At 34.1% G+C, this 23,768-nt stretch overlaps 1 protein-coding gene across 2 annotated transcripts in view; it reads right to left on the bottom strand.

The window, feature by feature from the left end:
- The window catches only part of LOC150092887 (ubiquitin-conjugating enzyme E2 G1-like), a 138,923-nt gene that overhangs the window by 14,907 nt on the left and 100,248 nt on the right, over positions 1–23,768 (bottom strand). For both annotated transcript variants that reach the window (XM_090413435.1, XM_090413436.1), the window contains exons 4-5: positions 13,462–13,640; positions 37–141 (exon numbers count right to left, since the gene is read on the bottom strand). In XM_090413435.1, the coding sequence (XP_090269561.1) occupies positions 64–141; positions 13,462–13,640 (257 nt within the window). In that variant the 3' untranslated portion in view covers positions 37–63. The remainder of the gene's footprint in view (positions 1–36; positions 142–13,461; positions 13,641–23,768) is intronic.

Consider the following 23,768-nt stretch of genomic DNA (forward strand, 5'->3'; position numbering starts at 1 on the left):
AAGTTTCAAAGATAAAAACTGGTATTTATTACTTACCAAATTTACAACCTAATTATATTATTCCTAAACATCTTCTTGACTTTTTCTGACACACCGTGCTACTTTCCTCTTGAACTCGGTGTAATTTTCCCTCCATTCTTTCTGGAATAATCAAGATGTTTATATTTTATCAACTTACTTATTACTGATGTCTTACTTTCTTTCCAAATATTTAAAAACATGGATATCAATTAAGGAAAAGAACTAATTATTTATATGCTTGAAATGGAACACAATATAACTTCGGTAAGCTATGCTATACACGACTATCCTCTTGGATAATGAGACAAGCGAAGCATAGCAGAAATTATTGTGAGTAGTGTATTCATGTGGGTTCTGCACCTCCCTAGGTCAGTGTACCATTCCCAATCATCATATAAATTTTCATTCCTTATCACTAAAAAATACTTGGTTTCAAAACATCATCGGTGATGATCAAATTGGGAAAAAGACATATTATTTTGTGTGATTATAAACTATTTTTCTCCCCCATACTGACTAAATGGAGGTCTGCACCACTATGCAAGATGTAGAAAAAAAACAATACACATATATGAAATACATAAGAAATACACATATCAATATATGTGTATTTCTTACTATTTCTATCAATATGTGCATTTCTAGCTAATAGAGATAATATCAGTTTCATAATTTTCTTTAATGAATTCATTTGATAATGAATTACAATTTAGAATAACATCACACCAATAAAGTTTATTCTTTATTTAAATAAACTTTAAATTTAGTAATGAAGATAATGACTAAAATTTTCCTCTCTTTTCAGGCAAATAGAATCTTGAATTTCTTCAACATCATCTTCTGATAAAAACCGATGCAAAACGATACTTTTTACATCTAAGTTTTCTGTAAATTCTAAAATAAATGATGCACTAAGCATTTAAAATTGAAAAATCTTTTTTCCGATTTGGTTTATTTTCGAAATTCCTTATAAATTCTTCAAGTAAAAATTGATGTTGAGAAATAATTTCCCCATTTCATATATTCTACATTATTCCTCATAAATATCTCAAATAATACTTGATGTTCACATGTTAAGATTATTATTATTTATTATTATTGTTCCGGGGAAACTCCAAGGAGTCGACAGACTCATCGAGGGAGGCCCTGACATCATTCAACAAGATTGCAATCAACTATCTTAAACTCCTCAAAAAAATCTTTCTGAAAGGTGTTCTTTTGAAATAATTCTCCAATGAAGTATAAATTCAACACTATCTGCTTTATTCATTTTACCACACTCTTTCATTCCTTATATACAAATTTGAGATCTGGTATTTTATTCAAAGCATGAATGTCTGTCATTTTCTTATTGAATCTGTCTGGAAGAAATACCTGACATTCAAGAAGGACCACAACCATCTTTCCTCCAAACCATGTTGATATAGTTTTAACAGTATGAACAGGATATTCACAGCTTATTTCCAATTCATTTAATTTTCTGTTGGAATTAATTTGAATGCATTGATTCAGTCTGTTTGAGGTCTTCATTTATATATATATATAAATATTCAATGAAACATGCTACCAGGTAATGCTATGGACCCCATCTTCTAAAATGCATCTTTTGTCATCGTGTGGGCTTAATACTTTCTTATTCACTTCTACAGAATGGATATCATGTTTCATACTTCTAATAAGGTTCATAGTTATGTAATCTACCTTTTTTAAAAAAAAAACTAAATAAACAGTTTTTATAATCATTGAACACTATTTCATTTTGACTACAGATTTCTTAACACCTTTAGATTTCTTCATGATGATATCAACAATTTTGGTTGCATACATTTTAGCATGCAATCCAATAAACTCTTCCATCACCTTACCATTGTTTTCATCCATCATTTTCCCAAGTATTTTCATGTTTATTCAAGGCATACTATAAATATTATTCTCTGGATAATCTGACACTGTCAAAATAATTAATCATTTGTTCCATATCATCACAGAAATCATTAGTTTTGACCATGTACATATCAATGTCAGTATCAGTTTCATAATTTACAAAAGTGTTAGATTTTCACCATATTTGATTTTACAACATTATAATGAAAATAATGATATTAATGACATGGACAGATCTAGAATACTCATTCTCATATAAGTTGGTTAATTGAAAAATATATTTGACTTAATAAAATTTGAACTTTTCAAAACTAAATTTTGAATAAAATTTGAAACCAATTTTTGAACTTGATCAACCATTTGAGCAATTATCCCATTACATCATCCCATTTTCTAATTTTTCCATTGTCTTAACAAATACACTATTATTCATCAATTTATAGAAATCCTTTTCAAAATCATTAGCAGCCTTTGTTCTCATGAGTGTATTCAAGTCAACATACTTTTTAAGCCAAGCAGATTGTATAAACTCTAAAACTATATCTTTTTCAGTTTCATCCCAAGTGAAGGATACTGTAGTATCCTTCACTTGGGATGAAATTTCAAATCAGATTTCTATAGTGAACAACATATTTCTCTTTATCAAATAAAGTTATCAAAATTTTTGATTCTTTAGAGATATCAGGAATTTTTTTTCTGGTACTAACAGCAAATCCATACTCTAAATCTATTTCTAAAATATATATCCAATTTCTGATTCATCTGGTATATTCATAACATCAATGTTTGTATTGGCCCATTTGAATCTGCCATAGATACTGACTCATAACCCATCCATACAGGTTATTTTCATCTAAATAGGTTAAATGCTTTCTTTGTTTCATTATATTCTTCATATATTCATTATTTGCTTTATTGTATCTGCACTGTGTAATACCATAGGCAGGATCAAACTTATAAGTTTTTAAGCATACATCTCTAAAATTTTCCACTATATCTGCTAATATCGGTACATTCGTTTCATTATAAAATTCTGTAAATTCTCTCAAGTTTATATATATATATATATATATATATTATAAAAATTCCCAAATTTTCTGTGTATGTTCATAATCTTTATCAGATATATCACAGTTATTAAGTCTCTCATAAATTCTTTTTAGAAGGCAATTTGGTTTCATTTGATTTCTCTTCTGAATCCATATAATCATATGGGGATCAATCACTAAATTAATAATTCTGGAGGAAAAAAACTTTGCAGTTTCTCTAAATTGTTCTTTAAGATAATTTTTTAATTTATAGATGTTGCTTACCATAAATTTAAATTAATCAAGGAACCTATTGTATGAGGGTTGTTTGAAAAGTTTGGTAAATTGACAGCAAAACAATTCGTTCATTCATACCAGTGTCAGCATGTATCATCTTTTTCATGACCATTGGCAAAATTTTAGCCACGTGCAATGTGTAGTTCTCGTTCACCAAACATTTAAAATGATTGTGTTTGCATTTTTCATAAAAACGGAGAAAAACAAGTTTTGTGCAGCGATAAAACACTATTATTTGAAGAAGAAGACAGCCATACAGATCAAAGCCAAGTTAGAAGCAATTCATGGAGACTATTTATTTTTGGATAAACGAGTTTACATGTGGGCATAAGTCCATCAAAGATGAAGCATGCTCCAGACACCTGACTGAGGTCCCTACGAAGGAAACGATTGACAAAATCCATGGTACCATTATGGAACACCACCAAAATGAGATTGCTGAGATTGTAGGCATCCCAACTGAACAAGTGTATAATATCCTGCACAAACAATTGCACATGAAAAAACTGTGTGCGTGATAGGTGCCATGATTGCTCTGTCGATCAAAAACGCATGAGAAAAGACATTTCAACACAGTGTTTGGTGACGTTTAATCGCAATTTGCACAATTTTTGTGACTGTATTCGTGACCGTAGATAAAACTTGGATCCACCACTATACCTGAGTCCAAGCAGCAGTCAATACAGTGGACAATGCCTGGTGAAAGAGCACCGAAAAAAAAGCGAAGACCGTTTTGTCAGTTGGGAAGGTGATGGCCACTATTTTTTGGGATTACCAAGGAATTATCATGATAGACTATTTGGAAAATGGTAAGACAATAACAGGAGTCTATTATGCGTCATTGTTTGACCGTTTAACACGTTCATTGCCAAACTGAAAATTGGAATTTCGTGTGGTGGCCAATTTTTTTTTTACTTGATAGTGACGCCCATGCGATAACGCGTGATCGGCCGCCCGGTGAGAACTCGCATCACGCGACATCACGTGATTGGCAATGAACGCGTTTAAAGAAGAACTGAAGACAAGACAGCCAAGATTGGTGCACAAAAAAGTGCTCTTTCATAGACAATGTGCCATCCCACACATCAGCCATTGCAATGGCTCAACTGCACGAATTGAGGTTCAAATTGGTTCCACATCCACTGTATTCTCCAGACTTAGCCTAGTGTGTCAACTTCTTGTCCCCAAACTTAAAAATTTGGCTCAGTGGATAAACATTTTCTTCAAACGAGGATGTCATCAAGGCTGTCGATAATTATTTTGCACAATTTGACAAATCCTACTTTTTAGATGGGATGAAAATATTGGAAACTCGCTGGACAAAATGAGTAGACCTTGATGGAGACTATGTTGAAAAATAAAGGTGATTTTTTCAAAAAAAATGTGTTTAACTTATTTTTTTTTACCAAACTTTTCAAACAACCCTCGTTTACCACAGACTATCAATTCTGACGTTTCATAAAGGATATATATATATATATCTTCTTTATTCAAAATCAGATTAATATAATTATCATTTCCAAGTTCTTTAATAAAGAAATGTATCATATCATGCCAGGTTATGAATAAGTGCAGGAACAAAGTATGGATTTTGATAATATAGATTACAATAACTGTCTGCTGTTCCTCTTAGGTCATCATCAAATTCCTGCCATATACCCTCAAAGGGTGTACAGAATATGATAGTACTACATGAAAAATTTACATCATTAATAACTTCCTATCTACAATTTTCTTCCAAATCAGTCTGTTACTCGTCAACACTTCAACATTATCAGATCTTATAATTCTATAGTCTAAGGCACTTGGTACCAATATCAATCCACTTATATCTTGGTCTTCCCCTGGGTCGTTTTCCTGCCAACCTAGCAGAGAACAATTGTTTTGCTAATCTTTCCTCGCCAATTCTGTTTAAGTGACCATACCACCTGAGATTAGCTTTGCTAACGCATTCCTGGATGCTAACAATATCAAGTTCTTTCCTAATATCCTCATTTTTAATATGATATTGCCATTGATGCCATCTGTTCACACCTCTAAACTTTCTCAGGACTCTCATATCTGCAGTCTCTGTTCACACCTCTAAACTTTCTCAGGACTCTCATATTTGGTCAAGTGTTTTACTTCTGACCCAGCTCTCAGATCCATAAGTTAAAACTGGTTTGAACACTGTCTTGTATACAGCTAATTTAGTGTTCCGACTAATTTCTTTCTTATTCCATATGAATTTATTCAATTGACTTCCTACCATAACAGCTTTGTTGATTCTGTTGTCTATTTCCATATTTAATTTACCATCTTCACTAAAAATCGTGCCTAAGTAGCTGAAATGTTTTACTTGTTCCACAGGTTCTCCATTCACAACACAGTTGTTATTTTCAACGATTTTGCCTATTTTCATTGTCTCCGTCTTTATATTGCTGACCTTCATACCATATCTATTACAACAGTTATTCAATTTAGTCAAGGAATCTTGCAGACTTGCAGCAGATATATTTAGATGTATAACATCATCCGTATAAAGCAAAGAGCTGACATTAAATTCTGCAATTTTAATATCAGGTTTAATACCACTTTCCTTCATAATGTGATCCATATAGATAATGAATAACAGAGGGGATAATGTACATCATTGTCTGACACCAGATTTAACATTAAACCATCTACTTGTACTTAATTCAATTCTAACTGCTGACTTACAACTTAAATAAAGACTAAGTATTGCTTGATATAATGTCCAATTAACACCATATAACTGTAGCGTATTGAATGGCTTCTCTCTTGGCACCTTGTCATATGCCTTTTCCAGATCGACAAAACTTAAATACAGATCATTGTTATATTTCCAAGATTTTTCAACTATTTGTCGTAAAGTGAAGATCTGATCCTGACAGCCTCTATTTGGTCTGAATCCAGCTTGTTCTACACCAAGCTTTTCTTCCACAATTCTTCTCAACTGTTTCTCTAGTATACTTACATAAATCTTGCCAGGAACACTCAGTAGGGATATGCCTCTGTAATTCTCACATTTAGTTTTATTTCCCTTTTTATATATGGGTACTATGAGAGCTCTACTCCAATCATCGGGGAATTAATCCCTCTGTCCAGGACTTCCGTACTATGCAGTTCAGCCACTGTAACACTTTTATACTACCATACTTCAGCATTTCTGGTCGAATATCATCTACTCCTGCTGCCTTTCCACATTTCAAGCCTTTGATAACTTTTTTTACTTCAAGTATGATGGATATATATTCCTAACTGTATGCCTGTTGAGTGGGTTTTTTTTTTTTTTTTTTTTTTTAATCACTGTGCTATCACTGCTTGTTTCATTTAGTAATTTTTTGAAGTAATTACTCCATACTTAAAGGATATCTTTTTCTCCCATTTTCATGTCACCTTTATCATCTCTAATTCCTTTTACAGCACTCTTTCCTCCATTTCTAAGATTCTTGAACAACCTCCACAAAATTTTGCCACCTTCTTGATATTTATTTTCTATGTTCTTGCCAAAGTCCTCCCATGACTTTTGTTTAGTCAGTTTAGCTTTCTTACATTTGTCTCTGTATTCTCTAAAAGCACAAGCTGACTTATTTGCCAGGAACTTTTGATATACTTTCTTGTTTTCCTTCACTGCCTCTTTAACTTCCTGTGTCCACCATGGAGTTCTGATTTTTCTATCCTTGCTGACAACCTCACCACATGCCTCTCTGGCTGAATCATTCAGGGTTTTCTTCAAGGCTTGAATCCAATTTCAAATCCTCTGTACACTCTGGTGTCCTGCACCATGGAAAAAACATCAATATCAAGAATAACATTCTTTTTTTTTTTAAAAAAAGAAATTAACTTATTAGTCAGAGTTAGATAACTGTGAGAAAACCTCCACATAGTCATTTGAGAAATGTGAAGAATCAACCAGGACTTCTAGAAAATTAGAATTTCCTTATTCCTTGCCTCTTCTCTCCATGTGAATTTGTACACATTTTTATGTTGGAACAATGTGTTAGTAATAACCAGTCCATGTCCTGAGCAGAAATCCAACAAGTATTTGCCATTACTATTAGCTTTGCTCTTTTCTCCAAATTTTCCCAAAATATTTTTGTATGTTTCACAATCATTTCCTACTCTGCTATTTATATCATATCCCCAACAATGACTAACTTTTCCTTTTTCATTGTGTCGGTTGCTTTTCTAAAGCATCAAAAAATTCCTCCACTTCTACCTTAGTAGAACCTTCTGTGGGACCATAGGCCCAAATAAGTCTCTTTGTCCAGTTCCCCATTCTGATATTTGCCCACATCGCTCTACTTAAGACTGCCTGCCATTCAAGAAGAATAGCTTCGTATTTAATGTTGAATACTATGGCTACTCCAACTTTATAATTTCAAAATTATTTTTATTTTTCAACATAATCTCCCTTAAGACTAAAACAGTTATTCCTGAGGCTCCAGTGCCATTATCCTGTCCCTATAGTAGGTCTCAGTAGGATCTGCAAAATACCCCTCTACAGCTGCAATCACCTCTTGATTCAAAGAAAAATGCTGACCAGCGAAGAAGAGTTTTAGTTTTGGGAAGAGATAGACGTCAGAGGGTGCCAGATGTGGGGAATAGGGTGGATGTTCCAACAATTCATAATGCAGATCCCTTAATTTTCCCATTGCCAAAACATCTTTGTGGGCTGGTGCATTGTCCTGATGAAAGATGATTTTTTTTCCCCTTCTGCAAACCGGGTCTTTTCTCATGAATTTTTTCGTCTAGTCTGGTTAAAAGATCGGAATAATATTCCCCGGTTATTGTTTTATCCTTTTCAAAATAATTAATAAACAAAATGCCTTTAGCATCCCAAAACACCAATGCCATGACCTTTCCTGCTCATGGAACCGACTTTGTCTTCTTTGGTGCTGAACAACTGGCTTCTGTCCACTGTTTTGACTGCTGTTTGGATTCTGGTGTGTAATGGTGAATCTAAGTCTCATCCATAGTAAAAAATCGATGCACAAAATCAGTTTTATTCTTGTTAAAATGCTCCAAGCACTGTTCAGAGATTTTCATGTGAGTGCATTTTTATTCTGTTCTGAGCAAGCATGGCACCCATCTTGCGCAAAGCTTTATCATTTGCAATTCTTCATGCAAAATATATCCTACACGTTGCTTTTGAAATGCCTATAGTCTCATCAATTTCATACACTCTGACTCACTGGTCATCTAATACCATATCTTGCACATGATCAATGATTTCTGGTGTTGTTACACTTTTTTAGACATTCTTCATGTGGATCATCTTCAAGGCTGATACGGCCACATTTAAACTCGGCAGCCCATTTCTTAATTGTCAAAAATGAAGGAGAAGAGTGCCCATAAACATTTTATGTACTTCTAATGAATTTCTTTTGGCATTAAACCTTCATTTACAAAGAATTTTATAACCACACGATACTCAATTTTATCCATTTCAAGGGATACAAACAAAACTTTTGCTTCAGACAGCTGCATAAAACATACTACTTGACAAAATGACTTGCAATTTCACATGGATGCTTATGACAGATGTGCCACCTTAAAAAAAACAATCTTGCCGATAGTGTATGGCCGAGACCGAGAACATTTCAGACCACTCTCGTATGATCCATTCACATATTTAACATAGTAACAACAGCCTCTTGGTTCATGTTTCTGGTACGCAATTGTATATGGTTCATTTGGATTTGGCCTATATGTATCAATTTTACTTAAACATTGAAAATCAGCATAAACCACGAATGGGACTCTTGAATTTTTACAATTTTCAAATTGCAACATGTTGTCTTGTGGCAATTCAACTGTAACAGCATCATGATTTTTAAAATATTCCTTATGTTCATTTAATTTTTTCTTTTGTATAGAAATAACACAGACTATATTCACATAAATAAACTTTACTTTCATGCTTTGTGACTTGACTTCTAATCAATCTATATAAGTCATTAATCTAGCAATAATGAGCATTTTGTCCTTCCTTCATATATAATAAATTCACATTCTTATCCACTTTTATTATGAGTTATCAGTAATGGATAAATAACAGTCTTTAGTGTAACTACAAACATTTATACATATTTTACCTCACTTTTCAAACTTACATATATCATCTAATCAAACAGGAAATTTTATCCCTTTGAATGTTTCATCTAACTCGAGTTCATATTGTTTATATTTTGATAGATAATGTGAATGATTTTTTACTATCAACAGGATGCAAGGCCAACAATAAAGACCACAGAAAACATTTCTGGTCTCATTTTATAGATTAATTATTGCATTCTTATTCTTAATTACTTTAGAAAGTCAATATGTATGATAAAAAGTTCAATAGCATATAGAATTAAGAGTTTAATAAATAAGTTATATATTTTATTCAAACCTGCCAGGATCCTTTTGCTTAGAATTCCTCTATTTCTTTTAATATTTTGTCTGCCACATTATTGTAACATTCTTCTAAATCAGTTCATATTAATATTATCTCATTCTTTGTCTTGAATGAAGTCATGTTTAATTCAGTAAATAATTTTAGATATATCTTTAACTCCATTATTTCTAATCATTCTTTAATTATGCCTATAACAATAGGGGCTATGTCATCTAAAAATAACATTGGATCTATAAAATTAACCTTCTTGATGACATACAAATTATCAAGGAAGATTAAAAACATTTTCTGTTTCTGTAATACACATACTGACCGCTGAATTAGAAACTTACTTAATACCATGCTGGGCCTCCTTTAGCCTGAATTACAGCACATTCTGGCAATATCAAGGGACCTATTCTGAAACAACAGAGAATGTCCCACACCACCTCCAGAACCTCGAGTTTTGTTTACAAGGCAAGCTGGGTTCATTGCTTTATGGGACTCCTGCCAGTACTGATCCTCTTCAATTCCCTGCACATAGTTCAGTGAGATAAGGATTGGTAACAGCCTTCATTAAATGCTTCGATCAAATCAATTGTTGCACACAGGAAACTGTTTGTTTGTACAAGCTTTCTCAGACTACGGTGATTTTGTCTGACCACAGTTATTTTTCCACAGATTAAACACTCAAGAATCTCACCTTTTGAGAAACCAGTCAGCTCTGCTGTTTTCAAAATCGTGGCTCCAGCCAGATGGGCACCTACAATAAGCTCTTTATCAAACTGCAAAAGATCTTGTTTTATCATTGTGATCAACACTTGACGATTACTGATCAGCAGCATTCTTAAATAGCTGCTCAGAACATATGATGATGCTGCACATGACCAAAGTATTTTGCATATATGCTGCATAAGACGCTTACATATATCTGCATAAAGGTTTCTAATTCAGTAGCTGGTATGTGTAGGAACTTTGTATGATTCCTTTTTATATTTTGTAAATTGAACATGAGCTTTCTGGTAAGATAGTTTGTAATATTTTCCACACACATCAAATTTTACTTGTTTCTGGCTAGGCTTCTTAAGCTTTGCAAACAAATCACCTGCTAAACTAAATTCATGGATTTATGGTAGGAAGTAACAGAAACAACTCATATCGTTGTTACTGAGTGATCATTTTGCAATGGTGTACCATCCAAGTGGAGATATTACAATATTAAATGTAGCAGACTGATTGAAGTAATTGAAGAAAGGATATGGAAGGAAACAAAAATTGGTGAAGAGCAGTTTGGATTTATGCCAGGAAGAGGGACAATGGATGCAATATTTGCATTAAGGATTGATGGAGAAATATAGGGAGATGCAGGCAGAGCTACATATGGTGTTTATAGACCTGGAAAAGGCGTACGACAGAGTGGCCAGACAGAGGTATGGAGTTGCATGAGGAAGAAGGGGGTGTCAGAAAAGTACGTGAGGTTGGTGAAGGAGATGTACGAGGGAGCGAAAACTCAAGTCAGGTCTAGTGTCGGCATGACAGAGGGTTTCCCCGTTGTCGTAGGGCTCCATCGGGGATCAACTCTGAGCACCTATCTCTTTGATCTGGTCATGGATGTACTAGTAAAGGACATCAAGGAGGAGGCACCAGGGAGCATGATGTTTGCCAATGATATTGTTCTCTGTGAATCACCCCGAGAGAAGCTTGAAAAGACCCTGGAAGCATGGAGAAAGGTATTAGAGGAGAGAGAGGCACGAAAATTAACCGGTAAAGACCGAATATATGTCAATGGGGAGTGACAAGGATACGATCATATGACTCCAGGGTGAAAGGTTAACTTCAGGGAAGAAATTCAAATACCTTGGGTCGGTCGTCGAGAGGAATGGTGACCTTGATGAGGAAATACAGCACCGAATAACATGCGGCTGGATGAACTGGAAGAAGATGAGCGGGGTCCTGTGCAACAAGAGAGTGAGTTGTAAGATGAAAGGAAAGCTGTATAAGATGGTGGTGAGGGCGGCGATGCTCCATGGTGCAGAGATGTGGCCTATAACAAAGGCACAGGAGAGGAAGATGGAGGTGGCAAAGATGCGGATGTTGAGATGGATGAGTGGTGTGACAAAGGACAGGATAAGGAATGACTACATCAGAGGGACGATCAAGGTGGGACTGATCAGTAAGAAGGTACAAGAAAGCAGGCTGAGGTGGTTTGGTCATATAGAGAGAAGGAGTGAGGAGTATGCTGGTCAATGAGTGGAGCAAAAGAGGAAGACCCAAACTCAGATGGAGGGATAAGGTGGCAGAGGAACTTAGGGAGAAAGGATGGAGTCGGAAAGATGCCTTGGACCGGAGAATCTAGAAGAAGATGATTAAAGATGTGAATGCCGACCCAGATTAACATGGGATAAGGCATAGCGAAAAAAGATGTAGCAGACTGATGTGAGAATAGAGGTAAAAGAATTAGAGATGCTTACACGATTGCAGAACTTTAATTCAAATGGTAGTGAAACAACAATACCCTGCTTTTTTGAAAGTGTCAAATGGCTATTGCTATTGATATGTTTCATTTCCAAAGCAGGGCCTCTAGCTTCTGTCCCCACCCCCATAGCGCAGTTGATAGCCTTGCTCGGCATGCTTAATACAGCATTATCTTTATTCAACTAGGGGACAATTTCTGGGAAATTTTTCATTCTGCTATTCCAAGAAATCAGAGAGCCTTTTATGCATGAACATTGTATAATTCACAGAAGATACTGATAATGTTTGGCCTTCTGAGCTTCAAATTGAATATAAAAATTATATCTAAATACTGTATACATAAAAACTAGTGGTAATGTTGGGTGACTCAAAATTACTTTCTCAAAGATGGAAAAGCTTAAGATAAACATAACATATAGTCTTTACGATACAGTCATGGCATTTGGTCAAAATTTTAGCAAGTAATGAATTTTCCCCAATTTTAATCTGGTACATTTTTAAGCAGAAGTAACAATGTATAAATAAATATTCCTGAAAATGTGGAAATTATTTTCTGATCCAAGTCAATTGTGATAGTACTGCATTTACTTTAACATTAACAAATAACTCATTAATACAATAAATTTCGTTTAACCCTTTATCCAAGTGTGAGCAAACAAAGTTTGCACCTGAAAGTATCTTCAGGACTGGGGTAAGGTAGTACAACACCGGGCAACTCATTACAAAGGTGGAGCAAGCTAACATCACTCCTATCTCAGTATCTCCCATAATGCAAAACGCATCTCCTTGCGGATATGTATAATGTTATACATTAAGGGAATTGCCACTACCCAGACTAGTTTCGACCTTTATTGAGGTCTCTTCAGTGGGAGTCCTGAAGATACTTTCAGGTGCAAACTTTGTTTACTCACACTTGGATAAAGGATTAAAATAAATTTATTATAGTCTAACCAAGTGAAAAATAACCTTTCAACTCATTAATACCATTTGACTTCCAGAATTATTTCCAATTCCATTTTAATCTAACATCACAATTTAATTAGAAAGTACTGAATAAAAATATTCAGCAGAATGCATGACTAAATTCTGCTTCCTTCTAATTATATTCCACTATTCATTAACCACTTTTATAACTAAAATGCCGCCATTTCTTTTATTTTTTCATTCCATTATTATTATTTTTTTTTTTTTTTAACACAGAAATGATTCATAATAGAAAAAAGAAATAAATGAAAACTGTTTTTTAGATGGACATAAAGGGAAGAAAAACTAGTTTTCAATAGCATTAGAATACTTGAACCATTTATATTACACCATTAAAATTCTAAAGTCTGGGGTAACCAAGAATATAAAATTTTAAATATTACTTACCGCTGCATCTACATTGGCTGGAGACTCATCATTAGGATCTGCAAGCATAGAAATAACTGAAATCAGTATTGTCTCCACAGTATGAACAGGTAACCAACGTTCTGATGCCTTCTCGTAACCAAACTTATCATCACCTGGTTCATGTAAGATTGATATACAGACATCCCCACTTTTATCAACTAAACAAAAACAAATTTAGAATGCACTTTTCAATTAAAGAAATACATAAATATTAATGCTTAGATATTAATGGAAATAAAATTTCTAAGCAAAAGGTTTTAGTTTCATAAATTGATAATACCAGCCATCTTATTCAGGTCACCAACAAATTATCCAGTCCTGAAAATCCTAATTTAGACAAAAGTAGAGTAGCAAGAAACTGGACACTGCCTTTGAAAAGCTAGTAACATCACAGCATCTACTGCTCTCATCTAAACTGATGTTTATTATAGAATGTGAGTAGGTTGTTAAAAATAACCTCTCCTTAAAAGTCATGTTATTTCACCTTACAGTTTCATATTACTGCATTTAGTTCTAATGTTTCAACACTGGCCCACTTTTCCAAGATTCCAGAAATGCAAACTAGCTTAAAATTTACTTCTTTTTTTTCACTCCGCTCATGCAAAACTCTTTCTTTAGTCACTTTTTTTATTCACTTGAAAATAAACTCCCATGTAATGAAAATAATCTCACCCGAATTAAGCTCACATTGCTAACTGTTTCCTATCTTCTCGATGATTTCCATATCCTAATTCCTGTAGCTGATAAATTTGTTTATGTTGAAGTTTGCTGGAAAAAGTACTAAGTAGATAGGTAAGTAAACAATTTACTAAAATTAAGCCAGTTATTATCTAGGAATTCTAACAGCATATTTAAATTAAAAATTAATACAATGGAAAACTTCCATTAGAATTTTATTAATGGCTTTTTTTTTTCCAACTAAATATCAAGAGCATCTTCAGCAATGAATTCAAAATTAAAGAAGGGCTAAATAACATGATAAAGACTTAAGAATTTGCCAATCACACATGAACAAAATAAATCAGCATGGTCCAAACTACTCTAAAGTCCAAACATTTTATATATGGTTAAAAAGCACATGCTGGACTCTTGTGAATAATGATGTTCTATGTGAAACATCTCTAGAATTTAATTTTTGTGAAATAAAGAAAAAATTTTAAATGTAATTTATTAGCTTCAAATTCAGGAAAAGAAGATACAATTAATTTGAGAGAACAAAAATGAGATTGCAAATTATGTAATCTCCACTGGAAAACTACATCTATAGAAATAACACTTTGTATGTTTTAATTTAAATGTTTATGCAGAGCAGTTATAATACAATTTATCTTTTATATTTAAATTGTATTATAACTGCACTGCATAAATCTTCATGGAATTTTCAGGAAGAAATTAGATTGTTTACATAGATGAAGGTATATTTGCCTGTTTTGCTTGAAAGAACAGCATTCTCTTAATAATGTTCTTTTTTAATTATATTTTTATTAAACTTGAAAATAAATTCCAATGTAATGCAAAATAATCTCACCAGAATTAAGCTCCCATTGCCAACTGTTTTCTATCTTCTCAATGATTTTCATATTATTTCCATGATTTCCATTCACAGTACATAACATGATTCCATGTCATGCACTGTGCAATGTTTTCCCTTAAAATTTTCTGTTTTGTTATGTGCATAGCAGTTTGCTGTTTGTCTAGTGTGGTGCCACATCCATTGACTTCAGTGAAGTCAATGAATGTGGCATCAGTCATGACTGTTATGCAGGTCATGTGGTTTTCAGGAATTTGAGTTTACTGCACTGTCACAGTAGTTACTTCTGGACAATGGCATACAAACTTCCATTAGCAAAACTGTGACATTAATCTTCCAAGTTTATTCCTATTCATGTAAAGATGTTTCAGATTAAGCTCGGTCAGATCTATGCAGATTGGAGTGACATAGTAAGGCTTCACAGCCCTCTTTATACAACTGTTCTAAAAGAAAAATGGCTTTAAATAGGACTTTAGTCCTCTTCCACAGAATTTTATGTTTCAAGAAAATGCCATGTTCAACAAGTCCATACTATTCCAGCTCATGAAATCTAACACTCAGGATGTTCATCATAGAGAACAGCAATAGATCTACCAGTCTGCATGTGGTATGATAATCTGCTGGAAAATGCAAGGAATTTGATAGACATCATTGGTGGCCAAAGGTATCTTTTGCAGAGCTTAGGAGGAAAGTTTATTAACTGAATGAAAAGTCGCTCTAAGATCAATTGAATCAAATAATTTGGAGATGCCTTCAACATATGGGATAGTGATAAAACTGTATTGTCATCCATCAGTTCTATTGCAGTTCAGGCTTCTGTGATACTTAAGCTGCTGCCAAGAATCTGTGATTTGAAGTAAATTGTGTAATTAGTTGGCTTTTTGCCATCTGATGAAATAGTCTAAGGCATGTTGTGCTAATCCAGTTTTTGTGAGGTAGTCTTGTCCTGTGTCCAAAATACTGGATACCATGTTGGCAAGGGATACCGAAGAGACATGATGGAAAGGAGAAAGTAGAGACTTTGTTGAGTGGTATGTAGAGGATTCTAATTCTGTGTCATTTTGGCAGGTATCCCAGTCTATCTGTTGTGCCTTTGATGTAAGGTGGGTGGTATATACACTTATGAGCCAAACCATTATAACACTTATCTAGTAGTGTGTTGGGCCTCCTTTGGTAAAGCTAACTGCTTGCACTCATCTTGATATTGTCAACTAGACCTCAGTACTTTCTGTGGTCTAGTGGAGTCAATCTCAAGATGGTTGCAAGCAGTTAGCTTGGCCAAAGTGTCAACTGGTAGATGCTGCATTCCACATTATCCCACAAATGTTCAATGGGATTTCAATCAGGAGAATTAGACTTGTCTCTTTGGTATCCCTTGCCAACATGGTATCCAATATATTGGATATATACTCTTTGAACTATGCTTGCACAATGTACAGTCTTGCTGGAAGAGTCCAGATCCAATAGCCCCCCCCATCACCACATAGAGCAATACCTGGTCTGAAACAAATCCCTCAGGTAAGAATTATTAGTAGTCAGGGTGTGTTAAATAGGGATGAGAGAACCCAACTATGTCCGTGAGAACAATCTCCATACTAGGATGTACCTGTTTTATTTTGGAAGAATGAACAAAAGAGGTAACCATCTGATTGCCATGTAACAGGAGTATTCAAGAAAGTTAAAACCCTTTTGCCCTGATATTTGGGGAGGACTGACTGTGTGTCAGCCAAAAATAGGTATAAAATGTATAGTGCTAATAATGACTTTAAATCAGGAAGAATCTTTTGAAGATAAAGCTCAAGTAATTTCTGGCAAGCTGTGAGAATGTGCTTTCGGACAATGAGACAAAAATTTTAAGAAAAGGTTTTAATTTTAGAACTGCTCCTGAAACACTTTGTGTGCACACCATGGTGAACACTGAATGTACCAGCAAGCTATCCTAGAAAGTAGCAAGCATCAATAAGCTAGAAGCCATAGTCTTAAAATTAAAAACATAAGCCTTTCAAAAAAAAAAAGGAAAGAAAAAAAGTAATACATCCAGGGGAGAGAAAAAAACAGCCATAAAAATTTGACATCAAATCAAAACATATAGTAACAGTCAAGGCAAGCAAAGGAAATGTGACTGCAATACTCAACATAATTGACTATAATAGTACAATATATCAGATATCTCAACATGTAAGTTCAAATATAGCTGTGGGCATTGATGTCTATAATTGTCTTTAGGTGTAAGATGAATTTCATCATTCAGTGCAAGACCATCACACTTATTAGAGGGTTGAAATAGCTTGAAAAAATTCAATGTCTGTTCAGAAAAGGGTTTTTAAATTATGTAAAAAATAAGAGATTTAATATCAAAAAATATGTAAAATTGATGAAAGGAAGGAAAAAAAAATCCTTAGCTCATCAACGGTAATAATGTAACATAATTTTGTGGATGGGAATCATTACTTATAAAGAAAAATCCTATTACTACTTTCACTTGCTCAGTTTCTTATTTAAAAAAAAATCAGCCGTCTTCAAAGGCATAATTGTGTCCTGTATTAAAAATAAAAAAGCCACTGAATTTCTCAGATGTCAATAATTTACAAGTAATAGATAGCAGAAACTGAAACAAAAAAAAAAACAGTCATTAATAATCCCTGAAATAACATTTTTAAGGGTTTCTAGTTATGTGAAATCTCTTAAAGATCAGTATTTAGCAAAAGGAAGCAATATGAGACATCTTTAATAGATATGCAAAAGAAGCATTAGTTTTCTGATAAGTAGAGCATATTTATGATGATGAGCAAAATTAACTTCTTTTCTTCCTCTGCAGCTTCCAGCACTATTTCTTCCATGTAATCTGCATAATATATCTTTTAATATACAGGATAACACTGTGAGGGACTAAATACAGTCTCCATAAGGTTACAGAAATCAAAAAAGTTCTAAAGATCACCCATTAGACAGATACACAGAATCTAATCTAATAGTAATGTGCAAAGAGTCTTCATTTTAAGATCTCATCTATTCTAACAATGTATCTATGTGGAGAGACTTCAGGTACTGATATGTGGAGGGCACTATCAAGCTACTTTAGTCAAGTATTATTTAGTCACTCTCTGAATATAACATATCCAAGTTTGTTCTGCAGGTATCACCATCACTCCCCCACTTTCTTTTAAGACAAATAATATGAGCTGCTGCTGAACATCCATTTATTGTCCAGCTTCAAGATCTTTTCAACAGGCTTTTCTTCCTCTTCCAGCCACCTTACCCACACACAGCACTGATATACTATTGGTTTTTGCAACTTTTCATGTGTGGGGGTTGATATATTTATTTAATAAGCATGCAGTTCTACTAGACATTTTGGTCCTATAGAATGAAATATGAGTTAAGTCTAAAAGGCTTTTTATGGCAACCTATGAAGCACTGCACAACAGAACAGACCAAGAAATGGAAATCCCTGTGTGTGTGTGTGTGTGTGTGTGTGTGTGTGTGTGTGTGTGTGTGTGTGTGTGTGTGTGTGTTTGTGAGATTATCAAATAAATGCAATTAATTTTTGCTAGACCCTCCAAGATGGCAGGTAGAAAGTAGCCATGGCACCAAAGATGTACATGTTGGCCAATATGAATATTTTCCATATGCATGTATATAGTAATTATGTAATGATATATTAATTTATGGCATACATAAATTTTTTATATCTTTTCATTTCTTGAAACACACACAAATCCGAAATACTTTATCAAGGGGTACTGTAATATCTTTTGCTTTCTGCACCATTATAAATGTGTATTTTTTTTCGACTATATATGTAATATCTCTTTATCTTTATTCTATTCCTAATTCTTTATAGCTATACTCTAAAGCACTTTTTCTCTCTTCTCCTTTCTCATTTATTCTACTGTATACTGTGATTATCCACCTTCAGTATTTACTAGTCTAATGCCTAGAAATACTGGAAATTTATTTGTCAGACTGTGCCACCAATATATAATTTAACTGGCATAAGACTAAATAAAAGTTCTGGTAAATTTCCCTCTCTCTCACGAGCGAAGTTTCTTTTATCGATGTTTACTTCACTGAGCAACTGACACAATGAAAAAGGAAAAATTGGTCTTTGTCGGGGATCTAAATAGCAGAGTAGGAAATGATTGTCAGAAATACAAAAATATTTTGGGAAAATTTGGAGAAAAGAGCAAAGCCAGTAATAATGGCAAATACCTGTTGGATTTCTGCTCAGGACATGGACTGGTTATTACTAACACCATGTTCCAACATAAAAATGTGCACAAATTCACATGGAGAGAAGAGGCAAGGAATAAGAAAAGTCTCATTGACTATGTTATTGTTAATAGTGATGTTTTCTCCCTGGTGCAGGACACCAGAGTGTACAGAGAAATTGAAATTGGAAGTGATCACTATTTGGTCTTGAGCAGGATAAAATTGAATTTCATATTGAAAAGAATAACATGTAAGAAAGTTTTAAAGCAAATAAAAGTTGAGCAGCTCTCAGATATGAACTGTAGAATAAAATATACAAAGATTATTGAAGAAAAAATGAAAGAGTTTGAGAATAGGAACCAAACCTTGGAGATTCAGTGGAAAGCCTTGAAGAAAACACTGATTGATTCAGCCAGAGAGGCATGTGGTGAGGTTGTCAGCAAGGATAGAAAAATCAAAACTCCATGCTGGACACAGGAAATTGAAGAGGCAGTGAAGGAAAAGCAGAAAGCATATCAAAAGTTCCTGGCAAATAAGTCAGCTTTTGCTCTTAGAGAAAACAGAGACAAATGTTAGAAAGGTAAACACTGTGTAAAACTAGCTAAACAAAAGTCATGAGAGTACTTTGGCAAGAACATAGAACATAGAATAGATAAAGAAGGTGGTAAGATATTCTGGAGGTTGTTGAAAAAGCTTAGAAATAGAGGAAAAAGTGCTGTAAAAGCAGTTAGAGATGATAAAGGTAACAGGAAAACATGAGAAAAAGATATTCTTGAAGTATGGAGTAATTAGGAAAACGACCCAGAGGAAGACCAAGATATAGGTGGATTGATATGGTACAATGTGCCTTAGATGATAGAAATATATGACCTGATAATGATAATATTGGAGTCTTGACAAGTAACAGACTGATTTGGAGTAAAATTGTAGATAGGAAGTTAGTAATGATGTAAATTTTTCATGTAGTACTATCATATCCTGTACACTCCTTGAGGGTACATGTCAGGAATTTGATGATGATGATGTTAACTTCAACAGTCGTGGTTCGTAAGTAACTGAACTACGTTTTGATTGCCTTAAATTATTTCCTGCTCACAAGTCCGATTTATTTAAGAACAGTGCAGTTGTAAAATAAAAGATCAGGCAGCACTCTTTTAACAAATAATTAAAACACATTTATTTACAATTTATACATGAATTAAACAACAGGGAGATTGCTTTCTCTATCCATTTATAAAATCTTTAGCATAAATTAGAAACTTTTTACTTTAACACTAATTAACTTCTTTAACTCACAATCTTATTTACTCTCTGCTTACAAATTCAACTTATTAAACTTCTAGTTTACCTGCAAAGAGGTTAGCTAACTCTCTGTTAAGTTATTTGTACAATTTTTATATCAACTTCCAATATGCCAATCGATTCTCTTAATGACACTTCTTACTGCTATTAACCAAATTCTTAAAAGTCTTTCTATAACACGCTATAAAAGGAATTGTACAAAAGTATGGAACTTACAAAGGCTCTGTATTGCACATTCAGTTAAAAGTCTTGCACAAAAAGTTCTAAGGCAATTCTTTCATCTCAGATCTTGAGCTTCCTCAGGAATGTCTGGCTTCAGTGACATCTCTTTGGGAAAATAGCGGGCTGTGGACTGCAGTACTCATTCAGCTCCGGTAAAAGGTTGTTCTCCCATGGTGAAAAGAAAAACTTCCGAGTGAAGCTGCCTTGGGTAATTTACATCGCCTTTTCTCCTCTGCTTTGACTTGCCGAAAATGCCTGGACGACTGCAGTCTCCAAGAGTTCGAACTGCTGCCTCCAAGAAACTGAACTTGCCGCCAACTCTCAACCAGGATCCCCTCTCTCTGGCATCTGGAAGCCTTTCCTTCTTCTGCAATTTCTGGAAGCCCTCTCTCTGCCCTGGAAGCTTCTCTTTGGCAGTGACGGGAACCGGAAGCCCCTTATGCTCCGCTCAGTCTCCTTTTATTTTGTGATCTTGCGACCTTGCATTAAGGGTAGTAAATCCCGAAGAATTCGGCACGACTCTTTCATCTTCTTTATAGTTTAACCAGCTCTTTGTTCTCCTCAGTGCAATCATTTGATCGTATTTTTCGGATGTGGAAACTTGTATCTAAAAATAGTGAACCTCTTTGATACTTTGCTTCTCCTTTCGAGGCCACGGAAACTTCTCTAAACCTAGCGGCACTCTTAGATACTATCTTTAAAGATGCTAGTGCTGTAAGCAACTCTTATATACAAAACTAGTAAACAACTTTTTCTGCACTCTTACACATAATTATATACATATACAAAGTTCCCCTGGGAAAGCATTGCCTTTGTTTTCGATGTGAAAACAGTAAATACATTCACTTCCCACAGGGTTAACTACATTAATATTTTGCAAAATATACATAGAAACAAACAAGGTTATTTACAGTTCTCATGGGACTTGACCTATGTAAAAAAATCTATGTAAAGCTGTTTGGAATTTTTTAAACTACGTCGAGTTTTTACAGTACATTACAATAAACCCAGATGCAACAGCATAGCTAAATCTTTGATACCAGTGACTTTTCTGAGTAAGTCCTTCCATTTTTGTGACATCACTGAGCAAATACAAAATGTCTATATGAATTCAGCGTTCTTGATTCAAGAAAGTGCAATGAACTGAAATCTTTACACAGCTGCTTTATAACACAAGGAATGAACTTGCTACAACATGCACTTACCTAAAGTGGGAACATAGTTGCATTGTATTATTATGCTGCATATACAGTAGTCTATGTGATAAACATCTTCAAGAATCACCCAAGTGAAAATATTTTAAAAATTTCTGAAGTCAAAAAAATACATTTTTAAGGGGAGAAAAAATTATAAAATTAAAAACAATATAAATAAAACTAAACTATAAAATATTTTTATAAAAACTAATCAGCAGTTACAAAATGTATCAGCAATTGCAAATTTGTCTCAGCTCAGGTATGCTAAAAAAACATTGCATGCCAATATGTACTAACCAGAAAAATCTGCAATACACACTTAACAATGAGAATTTTACTTTATGTCAATAAGCATTATATGCAGATAATGCTGAAATAAAATTGAACTAAACCCTGCATATTATTTCAGGTACTTCGAAATCAACTCCTCCTACCATGGCTTCCTGTCCTAGCAAATGTCACCCTATACATAAAAATATAACGGAAAAACTCACGTAGAAAAATTATTTAATGGTATAATTTTCGCCCGTGTGTCACAGGCATCTTCAGTACAATTAGGCACAAAAAATTAAACATTAACTGACAATTCCAAAAAGCGCCACCTAAGTAGCTGGTGTAGGATAACTAAAAAGGTCAATAACTTTCCTAAAAAAAAAAAAAAAAAAAAAAAAAAAATTAATACAATAAAAAGTTAGGAAAGATTAGCTGATTTGTAAAGTACTATCTCCCATAAAGGGGATAGACGTAAGCCGTCGGATCTGTTTAAGTTAGGAGAATGAAGTAGAGTTTCACATGCTTCTTTATAAAGGCGTTCCATGAGAAACTGACTTTTGTGAAGAACTCGTCTTTTTCCAATGAACTCTGTGTCTAGTGAAGATGGCATGTTCTACAAGTCCAGACTTTTCAGGTTTAAAGTATTCAATATAAGATTGGTGTTCTTCTAGCCGAATGGAGGCAGATCTTCCCGTTTGTCCGAAATAACATAATCCACAAGAGCACGGAATCTGGTAGACACCTGGATGATTGAGATGTGGAAGCTTGTCCTTTGGAGAAGCGAGAAAGGTGGAGATTTTTTTAAACGGTCGAAAGGCAACAAAAATATTCAGTGGTTTTAAAATTTTTGCTATACGTTCACTGATGCCTTGTATATAAGGGATGGTAATGCGTGTTATTTCCTCTGTGTTTGAAGAGGGAGACATATTAAATCTACTCAAAGTTCTTTTAATGAAGCAATTCTTATAGCCATTAGATAGAAAGGAAGAAGTTATATATCGTATTTCTTTCTGTAAAAGATCGTCTGTAGAACAAAAGGAGTGGGCCCGATGAACCAGTGTTTTAATAGTTCCTGCCTTTTGACTGGGATGGTGATGAGATTCCGCATGGATATAATGGCCTGTATGAGTCTTCTTTCTATAAACTGAGAAATGTAGGTTACCATCTGGTTGGCGAAGAATTAGAAGATCTAAAAAGGCTAACTGCTTATTTGATTCTACTTCTAGGGTAAACTTGATCCTAGGATGAAATGCGTTTAACTTATTGAGAAATTGTTGAAGTTCATCAGAAGAGCCATTCCATACAGCAAAAATGTCATCGACATATCTGAACCAATGAGTAGGTCTGGGAGAAATATTGTCAAAGATACGTTGTTCAAAATGTTCCATAAAGAAATTGGAGATAGCAGGAGAGAGAGGATTACCCATTGCTGTTCCTTCAATTTGTTGATATAACTTATTTTTAAAAGAAAAATAACCAGAATTTATTACAAAATCAAATAAGTTTACAATGTCTGAAGGAAATTCCTGTTGTAGTAATTCAATACTTTC

Source organism: Typopeltis vanoorti, chromosome 24 (genome assembly GCF_054136105.1).
Source record: "Typopeltis vanoorti isolate ZY-2024b chromosome 24, IOZ_Tvanoo_1.0, whole genome shotgun sequence".
In the NCBI taxonomy this organism is placed as follows: domain Eukaryota; kingdom Metazoa; phylum Arthropoda; class Arachnida; order Uropygi; family Thelyphonidae; genus Typopeltis; species Typopeltis vanoorti.